Raw genomic sequence first — 13241 nt, 5'->3', positions numbered from 1 at the left:
CAGAATGGAGACAAATCTGACTTGAGAGAAAAAAAGACTGTAATTTTGTTTTTTTGCAGTAAAATGAAAGCTATCAGAATAATCTGCTGTAATTACAACATCATTTTACACAAGCTAATTTCCACATCAGTATGTGTGACAGGTTGGATGAAAGGCATAAGCATCTTTTTTTTTTTTTTTTTTTTTTTAAATTGGGCTTCTTTTCTGCAAAGCCAGATTTTAAATTTCCTGATGTCACACCCATCCTCCATTTGACAGCCTTCTCCTCACACTCATCCTCCCCCTCCTCACATCCGATCATCTTCCTCTTAAATGTCTCTCCTTTTGCCCCAGCTTCCTGTTTTCACACTCCCTCCACATTCAGTATATATGTGTGAGCTTCATTAACAGTTTGAGTGCTGTGTGTGTCTGTGTGTTACCATGTTACATGTAAACATGTTATTGCAGAGCTCTCATGTCTCAACAAAAGGACCCATTGTTACTGAGGAAAGCGTAAGTGGGTTGCCGTGACGCAAGGAGACAGTGTTAATGGGGATGCTGAAGGATTCTTGGATAAAAAAGAGAGAGAATTTAATGTCTGCACATAATCGTTAGGCTTAGAAAAATCCTATTATCTTTAGTGATTCCTGGATATTTTTAATTACATGGCTTTAATATTTTTTCTAACTTAAACAAAACCAGGATTTAGTCTCACAAATGCAATGCAGCAGACAGAGCAGCATGCATGCTAACAGAGTAAAATGAGCACAGGGCATACATAATAATGAGAAGCTAAAGTGACAAAGACAAAGTACAACAATCTGGACCACTACCCTTGTCCATGTCCAATATGTGCTTAATGTAAAGGCATTAAGGCAAAGTGCAGGTCATAGTGACAGTTAAGTGAAGAGCAGGCCCAGAGGGGGAGATTGACCTTTGACCTGACCAAGGCTATAAGTAGAGGATGAGTGCAGGTGTGAACCCTTTTCCTCCACTCACCTGCAGCAGGTTCTGTCGACATCAGCTGTATGTCAGTGTATACATGTGAGTCTTTGTTTGTGTATATTACATTTACATGCATTGCTGAATGCTTTAATTAAAGTTAGATTGATCCGTTTCTCTTTAAGGTAATACATTGTATATTTCCTTCTGTTGTTGTCTGCCTCTACCTCCCAACTTGTACCAAGCATAATAAATTGATTGGATTGACCTACGGTGTTCCACTGTCCGACCGCACAACCATAGCGTTCACCCCGTCCTTGGACCCGCCCTTAACAGAACAGTGGTGCTAATGCTAAATTTAACAGTGACTGTGTCCTTTGATCTATCGGATTATAACCGCTTCACCTTGATTCCAATTGGATGTTTAAAGAAAATGGCCTCCCTTAGGTATTAATCATTTTCTTTTGGGATATCAGGTTCACACAAAGAGGACAGTCTACACTGCACTCTAATAATAATGATGGCTTGGAATATTCTAATTGGCTTTCCAGCATTCATAAGATGTCTGCTGGTCAGGAGGTACATTAGGTGAGGAAAAACAATAGATGTAGTAAAAAACAAAAGGGCTTGTAAAAGTCCCATTGAACGAATTTTCTGTAAGGTGTAATTTCTTTACTTCAAATTTACAACTTTTTATTCAGCAACACCCCCAGGTTTTAGTGGCATGAACTGTGCAAGATGTTGTACAGTTCTTTGACATTCTGCTCCACCCTAACATGACTGCATCACACCCCTTCTGGTAAATCTCCCCTTCAACCAATAAGGCACTCTGCTGGATTGAGTCCGGTGAGGCCTGAAATCCACTGAAGACCATTACACCACCAGCAGCAGCTTGGATTGTTGACACGAGGCATGCCAGGTGCATGAATTCATACTGTTGTCGCCACACTGTGAGCCCACCATCTGTGAGACCCAGATTCTGCAGACAAGGCTACCAGGCTGCTTTTTTTGTCTTTTAAACAACATTTAGATGTCCAGGGTCAGATTTCCTGTTTGGCTCACAGGACACAAACCTGACACCGTCTTCTCATCAGCAAGCTACCATTTTTTTTTTCCCCACAGAGAAAATTGCTGGACTTTTGCCATCACATGATTGCGTGTCATTTGAATACAAGGAAGAAGGCAAGGCTACAAGGCAGAGACTGACATGCTTGTCAGATGAGATGGCGAGAAGCATCTGACATCACACCAGAGCCCACATGTATAAATACTATATGAGACATTACTTAAGCCAAGTGAGCAGCAGCTACGTTCCAGACGGAGTGTCTCCATCATGCAGGCTGCATCGCCGCAAGCTTGTTGAAGCATGTGAGTGACAAAAGAATAAAATCTCTGCCTTTTCTTAACGAAGCTCTACACCCTATAAACACTGTGATGTATGTGACACCTTTGGAACCACAGACATATACATGAAAAAGACTGTTTAACCTTAAAATTTATTAATTTAATTACACAGACATTAAATTGTTATCATTGGTTTGAATTATCCTGATAAATTCTTTTCTACAAAGAGTCCCAAGAGGTGGCATAGCGAGGGCAAGATGGAGGCTGTGAAGGTTTATTGTGGCGGCGACATGTCGGAGGTGTCGAAGGAAGGAGGATCCTGGGGGTTTGGTCACTTTTTGTTGGGCTGGGATGCAATGTAAAGAGCCACCAGACAGTAGAGGACGCCTCCTACGGTGAGAGCCATTGTAGTGCGGTACAGTAGCTTGTCGGGGACTCCACGCTTCAAATGGACGGGGATGCCGTCTGATGTCTGATGGTGGGGGAAGATGGGCAGGAAGAAAAGACAATGTAAATGTAAATTCATTTAGATTTGAGTAGAGTATTCTAATTTTTTAAGTCAAGAAGCCTGCATGTTTTCAATCTTTTTTTTGTAACAAAATTACACATTTTGCCGTTTGAAACATTGACTCTAAAATTTTTTTTTGAATAGCTGAAATGAGTTTAAATGAACAGCCAAACACCTTTTCTTTAAAAAAACAAAAACATTCTCTTAATACTGCAGTGGTCGATTTGAGTGATTGCTGTACCAACTTCACTCACTCTTTATTTCTCTGACTGCCTCTGCAATGATCAATGGGGTGTGGAAAGAATCAGAGTGAAATAAATATCAGCATTGATCTACTGCTAGTGTTGTTTCACACAATCTCAGCTCCACCCTTTTTGCCTATACTTTGATTAGCTGGGGGTTATGCAGGGTCAGGCAAGATGGTGGCAGTGCTGTGATGGTATTAACTAATCACACCCACAAAAAGACACACAAAAAAATATGTGGACCTTGTTTCAGTCATTACCTGGAATAGCTTCTGGAAGTCAGGAACCTTGTTTGTGCCCATGTACTCCACTGTGCCCATGGCTTCTGACACCAACTTTGTGGGTGTGGCAAAGATCATTGTTGGGGCCTCTGCTGGCAAACCTGGTTTAAGCCCCTGAAAAATAAATTCAGCACAATCAAAACATTATTCCTGCACTATATGAGATGATGTACGCTAATTCAGCTAACTTTGTATTTGCTTCCAAAAAATGAAAAGAAAAAGCTTGTACACTGGATGTGAACTGCTTTTTATATTTGACCTTATATCACAAAAAACGTAATTAAAATGTTATTCCAGCTGCAATAAAAAGTAGTCATCACATTACTCACTACCTTTGAAAACCCACAGGATTTTTAACATAACACTTACATAACCTGCTCTACTTCCCCACCCACCCAATCGGGCCCCGTGGCTAAAAGACCTGGTCAGAAACAAAAGAAATGAAAAGGGAAGAAAATGTGCCAATCTCAGCATCATGAGGCATGATTTTCAGCATAATAATAATGCATAAGTCTTTAATTCTTAGGTGAGCCTTTAGCTCATTAACTAAGGTGTAATCAAGGTTTGAAAATCAAGTCCAGATGTTGGGGGATAATCAAAAGTTTGTACTGAAGAGAAAAGACTCCTAACATTATATTGATTTTCTGTACATTTAATAGTCATTTGTAAGCTCTATAGTGAGCTCAATGCTGTTGCATAAATACAACTGATTACACAAGGGCTTGATTGTTCTGCTCTCGAAAGTGGCTCCACTTCTGAGCCTGTGTAAGTGCCTGTTTAGATTATTAAAGAGCACTTCAAGTAGCTGTTCAGCATTATAAAGTGAATTGTATTAACATCCAGGCTCAAAGTGTCCTGTTTAAAGCAGCTCAGTGATACTGCTGGCTGCTTATTTGAAGCTTTTCACCGCTTTTTCTATGGTTCTATATGCGGAAATCTTAAACATCTCTGAGGCACAGAGATGTGTGGTGGTGTTATTCCTCCTTACTATTTTCTCATTTGCTGGAAAGCTTTGCTGTTGAAAGTTACTGGGACATCCATTACCTTGGTTAGAGCATGTGGAGGCAGATAGTGTGGGAGCGGGGAAATTAAATCTGACATATGAAAATGCAGAGGCGCTGGCAGCAGAGTACTTTTACTTGCCATTTAAAGAGGCTGTTACTAAATGTGTGTGCACAGCAGGAATGTATCTTTGTGGATTAACCAAAAATAGAGGGATGATGCTTCTCTGTTTTTTCTACAAGTAAAGGAACTAAAATGCTGCCTTTAGGCATCTGAGGTGAGGTTAGATAAACTGAAAACTGCCAGAATACCTGCCTCTCTATATACGTTCTAAGAACGCTAGTCAAGGCGATGCTCAGAGGACAGATGGAGCTGAGGTCACATGACCAGCTTTCTTGGAGATAATTAGCAAGAAAAGCTGCGGTTGCCATAATGTGACGTTGGGTGCTGTAAAAAGAATTTGTGTGAAAGGGTTCTGGTAAAGGCAAATATCTCCTATTATACACTCCATGCGGGGTCAACACTAATGTGTGGAAATTCTATTCACTGCTAGACACAGGAATAGTGCAAATACACAGCATATGTTTTAATTTATTGAAGAATTATCATTCATATGATTATCTGGGGTTTACAAAAACAGTTCAGATCATCAAGCTGTATTTTTCTATGTTATTGTCATACTCATTTTATAATACCTATAATATAAACTATATTTTCTGTCATTATAAAAACAAATGATAAAATGTGTAATAAATGTTTAGATTCAGAAAGCAGCTTTTAGATCTGGTTTGAAGTTAGTAAAATATCTGGGCTTGTTCATTTCTGATCAGCTGATCATTTTAGATTTTTTTAACACCTTTTTAACACTAACTGCATCTGAAAAATATGTGTTGATGTGTACGAATTCAGCAACATATCTGATAACAAGTCTGGGTGACTGGCTGAATATGGCAAAACACCTCCATTTAAATGTGTGTGTTTGCTTTCCTTGAGTCAGCAAAACTGTGAAACATCGAAAAAAAAATTTACAATGCATTTGAAAAGATTAGCTGTTTATATATTTATATATAGCCTGCCCTCAGTGGTGAAAAACACATGGACATAATGGAGAAATAAATCAGCATAATGCAAAAAAACAGCACAACTGTTACACTGCGTCAGTGTGTGTGTGTGTGTGTACCAACAGCATCGTAAACAACACATTTCACAGACTTGTGGATGTGGAAAATGTAGTGTTCACCAGCAAGCTGTAAAAATGCTGAAATAAAAGTTTAGTGCAGCATCTCCACCACCTGCTGCTGTTCGGTTATCAGCTAACAGACTCAGTGTCTTATCTGACACCTGGAACATCGTCTGTACTCCACGTTTAACCAGGTCACGGTGTCCGCATTGGTACATAATAAAAACCACACAGGTTGAAATAACTTTTTGTCACTTGTGTGATGTACTGTTGTATAATGTTATTTCTTGTGGACGAAGTTTTGTCTGAGGAAGAAAGTCTTCCTCAGACAAAGCATAAAGATCTCAAATGTACACTACAGAGTATTTTAACATCTAATCTGATACAAATGCAGTAAAGTAAAAGAAAACCACATTTACCCAAGACCAGGAAAAATACATAACCTGCAGGATATGTCGAAATAATGCATACGGTTATGTTACATATTCATGTTACAGGTGGATTTTCCTTCTTTGATTACATTAAAGAGCTTGAAGGTAGACCAGACCTGCCCTGTGTAAAGGACAGACAGAGGGGCCATATTAAAGGTCACATCTGGCAGATGCTGTGGGAGGCCATTGAATTACGAAATTGGCTGTAAAATCACATAAAGGCCAGATCCAAAGATTGGGAATAACCTTTCAGGATAAATAAAGGTTCAATGATAACACAGTGATTAAAAAGTGGGAATAACACTGCACAGATAAATTACAAATGAAGGCCAATATTTTTATATTATTGGTTTCCAACGTTAGATTACTTGACATTAAAAAAAGTACAAATTACTTTATTTTATTTTTATTTAGAAGATAAAAGAGCCGAGTCAAGTCGAAGTCCATAAGAGGACAGGATGAGGGTTCACCTACTTACCTACTAGCTAACAATAACTTTTTTTATAACTGGTTTTAGAAACAACACACACATTTCTGCATATAGTTATAAGCAGTATACTCTACGTATTTAAACGTCTAGCTATCTGCAGACTATATAGAGACCATATATTCGTTTCGTTATCCAATACAGTAATATCAAGGTCATTCCCGCTGGTTACCAAATCGGTCTTTTGCCGACAAGCTGCTTCTCCGTCTCACCTGAGGGCTGCAGGCAGCCGCAGGAGGAGATCCCGTCAGTTTCTGGGTAAATCCGCTGAACTTATAGTACATTTTAACACCGAAGGACAGGGAGAGGGAGAAAGGGATAAAGGTGTTTTCAGGGTGCGATCCGGTAAGGGCCTTTCTGCTGTGACCGTCGCGGGAGAGTGACGTAGGAGTGAGCTGGCTCAGCCCTGCCGGATTAAAATTTGAGTGGAAGGATGGAGGAGGTATGAAAGTGTTCTAAAACAAGTAAAATGTCCAAGGCATCTCTCTCTCTCTCTCTCAGCCAAAGATTCGCTGTTTTAATGTGAACTTTAATGATTTGAGGTGAATTGAATTTTAATGATATGATATGAACTTCACTGACAATAATGAGATTGATGTCACCTGATACTCAGAGCAACACATTTTGTTTACAATATTTTGTTCCCCAGTTAATTTTAGTGATCTCTGTATTACCAATAGGCCTCTGCGATATTGAATTTCACAGATAGCAAATTTATTTATTTATATTTGGTGCTTACAATCCTTCAAGAGCTAAGTGAGAATAAACACACTTATCTAAAAGTTGAAACCCTGAGAGCAGCGAGGCAGCAGCAGCCATCTGTGTTTCCATTCAGCCTCATGGCAGCACTTTGTGAAGCAGACTGTGGTGTAATGCTCACCCTGGTGTGAATCTGGTGAGCACAACCAATGCCCTTGCCAGCGGGCTCAGGTGCTCCTCTTATTGAATGTTACGTTCCATTGCCTGCAGGCCTCGGGGTTTAAACAGTCATCATCACATCCAGACTTTTAAATCAGGAGGCTTCAAATGCCAAAAATTCCTTTCCCCTTCTTATGTCTGGAGGCCATCCAGAGAGGCAGTAATTAGTTTTGTGAACACTGATATTCAAGAGGAATATTTTAAGGTTACAGATGAAAAATATGGAAAGGTAATGCACTGAGAGCAGACTGCTTCGCAACACTTATCATTTTTATAAGCTATAAGCCATTCACAGACATTTTCCACAGACGGATTTTATTATAAAAGCTCACACATTGATCACTTTTAATTACAAGTCCATGATGAAAAAGTTTCGATTGATGGTATTAATCAGGCCTGGCTAAAAGTCACTGGGTTATGAACTATGCTACATGACTTATTTATGGTATGGTAGGTAATAAAATATGAATTTTATTTAAAGGGAAAGTTCAAAATCAAAATGTATCAATATTTGCATATCACAATGCCATTTATCCATTGAGATTTGGAGAAGCTGGGTGCCGAGATTTTTTAATAACATCAGTAATGTCTCTCCAAAACTTATGATCAGGGAGTGTTTCCTTCTGGAAACAGTATCACAGCTCAGAAGGCAGCACATATTTATGTAGTCTTTAATGTTTACATCCAGTCACACTGTCACAAGGACAAGCCTGTCATCATGGATGGATACATACCACAATCTTCAGGGCTGATCAATTGATGAAAACCAAAAGCTGCAGCTCAAAGGGCCACTTAATGCTGGATCCAACAGTGAGACCTCCATGGTAAAACGTCAAACTTTACAGCAGATGTAAGCATGTTCATAGCCTGCTGTAAAAACAACAATTCCCTCTGTACAGAGGAATGTTTTTTTTAAGAATTTCTATAGCTCACAGCTGTATTCATTTAGGCTTTTGCATAATGATGAATGTGACTGCTTGAAGTGACATGGCGAACACTCAGCTTGTGGAGTTTGTGCAGCTGCTGGTTCACTTCAGTGTCATGGGTCCTCCAACACACTGCGCTTAATAACCTTTGCATGCTACCTTCTGTGCAGTGAGTGTGTTTTATATATTTCCCTGAAAGAGAAGTTACTGTTATTATTATTTTTTTTAATCTGGATGATAACATCACTGCAGGTTACAGATAATATATGAATATTAGATTTTTTGGTAAACTGTCCCTTTAAAATTATAACTACGGTAGTTAAAAAAACACAACAACAACAACATAGATATTGAGATGTCTACAACACATATTAAAATCTGCAGAGATAATAGGGAAATAACAGGTAGACTTTAAGGACAGACAGATAATAATGAGCAGTTAATTGTTTAACCTCCTTTGCAGAAGAAGAGCAGGACTGTGTTTGTGTGTGAGCATGTGTGTGTGTAAAAAGAGGATAGTTGATTGCACAGGAGGAAGAGGAGAGGAGATGCAGAGAAAGACTGTTGTGTGGGAGAGGTGTTGACTTGTTTGTTTGGATCATGTGTCTCTTCAACAAATCCTATCATCCTGGCAAACTACAAACAGTGCAAACATGTCTGAATCACGAATGTCAGAACCATCATCTGTGACAGCCTCTGCTGTTCTTTTTTCCATCCATGCTCGTCACATTTCTTTTTTTCTGCTTAAAGTAACTTCTCCCTCCTGTGATGTGATATTCAATAACTGCAGAAGACACACACACACACACACACACAAACATAGCAGTGTGCCAGTCAGGAGGTGTGCGTGGATGTAGCCTATTTGTGTGCACACAAATCAACCACCATTATGATTGACACACTGGAGGATGAGGTTGCCTTGGAGACACAGAAATACAAAATGCCTTACATTCTCTCACAAATAAAGAGGGAATACACTTTACCGCTATTCATTCTTTGTGCTTAGGCTTGCTCCACATTCTGTCATTCTTCGTTCCATACTCTTTTATCCTCCATTTCACACTCCATCTGCCTTGTCATATCTGTCTCCCTCTTATTGTCTGCCACCTTGTACAGTCCTCACTGACCTCACTCCATCGTTCATTTTCCCCAGCTTAAGCCCCTCCTCTGCGTAACCCCCTTCTACATTCTCCACTTCGCACTTACTCGTCCACCCCTCTCTCTTGATTCTGCAGGTTTAACAGGATGCATCGAGGTCACACATCAGTCTTGTGTAACTTGTACCATCTGGGTGTAAAGCTTAGACAAAAGTGAACGGCTGATGGTCAGACAAACACACAGCACATTTACACCCTGATGGAGACAGCCTCTACAGGCATTGTCACCATGGGAATACAATGTAAACTCAAAACCGGATCGACCACACCTGTGTATGTTTAGTAAATAATTATTTGTGTATTCCTGTTATTATGCTCAAATAGTGTTGTTACGGAGACGGCCGCTTGAGCGCGATGGTTGAAGGCGATGATGATTTGAGTTCATCAACTCAACAGGCAGAAACTGGGCACAGCAAATACATGTTGGTGCCACTCAGGCAGGATACAGGCATCAGCAGCTTTACTGGTGTGTGGAGATTCGGTCAGGCGCAAAGATGTTTTGGTACAAATATTCATTGCAGCATCTCTGCTGAAAGGTTCCGTGCATATCTGGCAGAGCGCAGTTTAAGTTCATGGTAGCACTGGACAAAGCTATGGTAGATGAAAGTTATGGGCAGTGCCAGCAACACAATGCCACTCACTACACACATTCCCCCAAGTACCCGTCCCCCAATTGTCACTGGGTACACATCCCCGTATCCCACTGTCGTCATGGAGATGATAACCCACCAGGCAGCTGCTGGGATGCTGGCGTAATCATGGTTCTGTGTGCCCATGTCCAAGCCGTGCTCCAGGAGCTGGGCCAGAGCACTGTAAATCGCCATAGCGACGAAGACAAACACCATCAGCATGACCATCTCCCGGTAACAGCGCCTGAGCGTCAGCCCCAGTGTCTGCAGGCCCAGGAAGTGTCTAGCCAACTTCATGAGCCAGAACACTCGCATCATCCTCAGCACCCGCAGTATCACTCCTGCCACCCCAAGACCAGCACCCGGCATCCCTGCCCCAGCCATCGCCATGGTAACATAGTAGGGAGTGATGGCAATCACGTCAATGATGTTCAGCGGCCGGCGGAGGAAGTCCCACTTGTCTCTGGCCACCAGAAAACGCACAATGCACTCCGCTGTAAACCAGCCAATACACACTGCCTCCACTATCCTGCAAAGAGGAGAAAAATGAGTTGAAGTCACTGTACACAGGAAATGGCAGAGAACCTTCAGAGAGATACGAATGATATGAGATACCGCTTGACAACCAGTAAACATGGGTGAACTATATTATTGGAAATGAGGAGCATATCTGACGTAATTCAGAGCTCACACAAGTAAACAAAGGCAGGAGGACAGGCGCAGAGCGAGGACAGCAGATGGGTAAACTGACAGAGGGAACCATTAAAACCTTCAAAAGAGTGGCTGGGACAAAAACACATGCATGATTAGCTCATTGATTAACACAGTAGGGGCAATCAAACTGAATTAAACAGAGGTGGTGCTTATCTGTGAAGTTGAAGCCTGAAGTGCCTAAAGGCCAATATCAGCACAATTACACCAAACCAAATTATAGCAGATGAAAGAATTGAATCACAGTGACGTAAAGCTACATTGGAATCATGTTGATGAAGATTCTCAGTCATCCAGGTCATTTTCATTTAAAGGGCTGAAGTGAGGCATCTGGACTTGTAGAATTTTCTTGTTCGTCTGTCTGTGTCTGACATAGACAGTCAGACCAACACAGGTAAGTAAGGAGACATTTAGAACTATTGTTTTGTCAGTTTCACACAGACCCACCCACTGAGGTCTTCTAACACATATTAACCATGTTTCCTCCAAGCTGCTTGGATGAGCAGAGAAACCTCTTCAAGAGAACACTACAAGTCCAGTTGCCTAGCTCCAACCTTCTGAAGAAATAAATGGGAATCCTTTTGACCTCGAGTGTAAACAATACTTTTGATTGATTATCTAACCGCTGTAAACTATGTCCAGTGAACATAACCTGACCTTATATAGAGAATGGCTTCTCAGAGAAGACATGCTGTGGATTACTTTCACCCTGTGTGGTCACTGAGAACAACAGTCCAAATGCATACTTTATACTGAGGGTGATTCTTGTGAGTGGTTTGATTATTCCTTGTTTGCTTGTAATAATGTCAAACCCCTCTGTACACATGCTGTCATCACCTCATTACCCCCTCAAATATTATGAAACTCGGATTATTTAATATGTTTGTCCTTCTGCGAGGAGCACTAAAATAAAAATAATGATCTCACGATGAGCGGAAGCTAAGAGAGTAGAGAAGAGCTTTTTCTGTTGATGATTAACGCGTTATTGATTTGTCTCTTTAGGGGCTTCTGTCATGTGATGATCTTACTGTAGGTTGACTGAAAGTTGTCAACGTGCATATTGACTTAAGGGGCGTCACGTCTCTGTGCACACAGACATATCCTTGCACTGCAATTCTGGCTATAAGCATTTATTCTTTTTTATATTAAATTTAGCATCATTTTTAATATCCAAAACCAGAAACGCGTTAGTGCGCAATTAGTTTGACCACTGCCGTGAGCGCAAGCAGGCACTCGTGACATTGTCAGATGCTTGGGAGTGTGTTTATTTGTGTTTGCAGTGACAGGATCGCCATGATTAACCCTGTTGATACCACTTTGATGTCAATTATTTCACATTCGCGTTGCTTTACACCTCTCACTTGTAGAATTTCCGCAAACCATTTGCAGGATTTTCTGTTCTCTAAACTAAACTGACCCTTGACTAACGCCTACCTTTGCTCCTCCACTGTGTTTTTCTTGGCCGTGTCCCAGTCCGGCAATGTGCTGGCACACAGCATGATCATAGAAACGATCACAAAGATTACGGACACTGTAGCCAAAAGCTGCGCCGCCAGAGAAGAGTTGGGCTCCTCAAATGTTTTGCGCATTATCTCGAGCCATCGTGCGCGACCGGTTAGCGCAGTCCCTTGCGCGGAATCGCCAGGGGTCTGGGACTCGTCCGCTGACACCCTCATGTCCCCCTCAGACAGACTGTCCAGTCCGACGTCGGACATCCTGTCATCCAGGCGCTTCTGGCAGCAAGTGTCCAAGTGCGCGCTCTCCAGTCCCCAGTAGAGCATCTCTGTGTAGAAGGACAGCTCACAGACTCCGGGCACAAATCTGAGTTTCCCTGAGCGCACGTACAGCATGATGAACACAAAAGCCTGTGCATGACGGTCGAAGAAAAACTCATTCCGGTCCCGGTCGTAGTCATCGCATAGTTCAAGGACCTCTTTCTCGGTTGCGCAGGCATGCAGGCGACTGACGCGCCGCAAAGGGAAATCCCTTATCACCTCACGGGTGAAGGCGTACCGGGTCCCCCCTACGTTGAGCACACAAATGCTCTTTCCGAACTTCATGTTGTCACAACCCGTGCCCTAAAAGTCCCCCTCACGGTGTATCCCCGCTTCCATGACAGGAGTTTAGGAGAGTTGGGGAGCTTCCAGTCTGTCCCCCTCTGCCCCGGGGCGTGGTTCGCTCTTAGTGGAGGTGTCCCCGAGCGGAGGTCCGTGGCTGATGGTTAACTCTCCCCTCTGTTCCTGACTCTCCTCTCCTTCTCCCTCCGTAAAAGAGACTCTCCACCCCAGTCAGGGCGAGCCAATCCCATCAATGATGTCACATTCGCGCGCGCGCACGGGCAGCGAGAGCAAAATTTACAGGAACGCGAAATTTACGCACGTTCGTCTCCAATCTGAAAGCTTTTAGATACACATCGACTTACATGAAAGCACACAAACAAACATAAAACTAAGTAAAGTGAAACTCAACTAATTTGTTGATGGACACCTGCAAAATATATT

The 13241-nt window shown here is 41.7% G+C and overlaps 2 protein-coding genes across 2 annotated transcripts; both read right to left on the bottom strand.

Annotated features, from left to right (window-relative positions):
- Window positions 1–2398: 2398 nt before the first annotated feature.
- cox7a2l (cytochrome c oxidase subunit 7A2 like) lies at window positions 2399–6770 on the bottom strand. Its single transcript, XM_028430955.1, has 3 exons — window positions 6612–6770; window positions 3279–3413; window positions 2399–2737 (listed from the first exon to the last, which is right to left on the bottom strand). Exons 1-3 carry the CDS (start codon window positions 6681–6683, stop codon window positions 2597–2599), a joined length of 348 nt encoding a protein of 115 aa, XP_028286756.1. The 5' UTR covers window positions 6684–6770; the 3' UTR covers window positions 2399–2596.
- Window positions 6771–7716: 946 nt separating this feature from the next.
- Window positions 7717–12800, bottom strand: kcng3 (potassium voltage-gated channel, subfamily G, member 3). Its single transcript, XM_028431053.1, has 2 exons — window positions 12175–12800; window positions 7717–10558 (listed from the first exon to the last, which is right to left on the bottom strand). Exons 1-2 carry the CDS (start codon window positions 12798–12800, stop codon window positions 9913–9915), a joined length of 1272 nt encoding a protein of 423 aa, XP_028286854.1. The 3' UTR covers window positions 7717–9912.
- Between the last annotated feature and the right edge of the window lie 441 nt (window positions 12801–13241).

The sequence above is a fragment of the Parambassis ranga genome, chromosome 19 (genome assembly GCF_900634625.1).
Source record: "Parambassis ranga chromosome 19, fParRan2.1, whole genome shotgun sequence".
NCBI classification, from domain to species: domain Eukaryota; kingdom Metazoa; phylum Chordata; class Actinopteri; family Ambassidae; genus Parambassis; species Parambassis ranga.
This window is presented reverse-complemented; position numbering and strand designations above follow the sequence as displayed.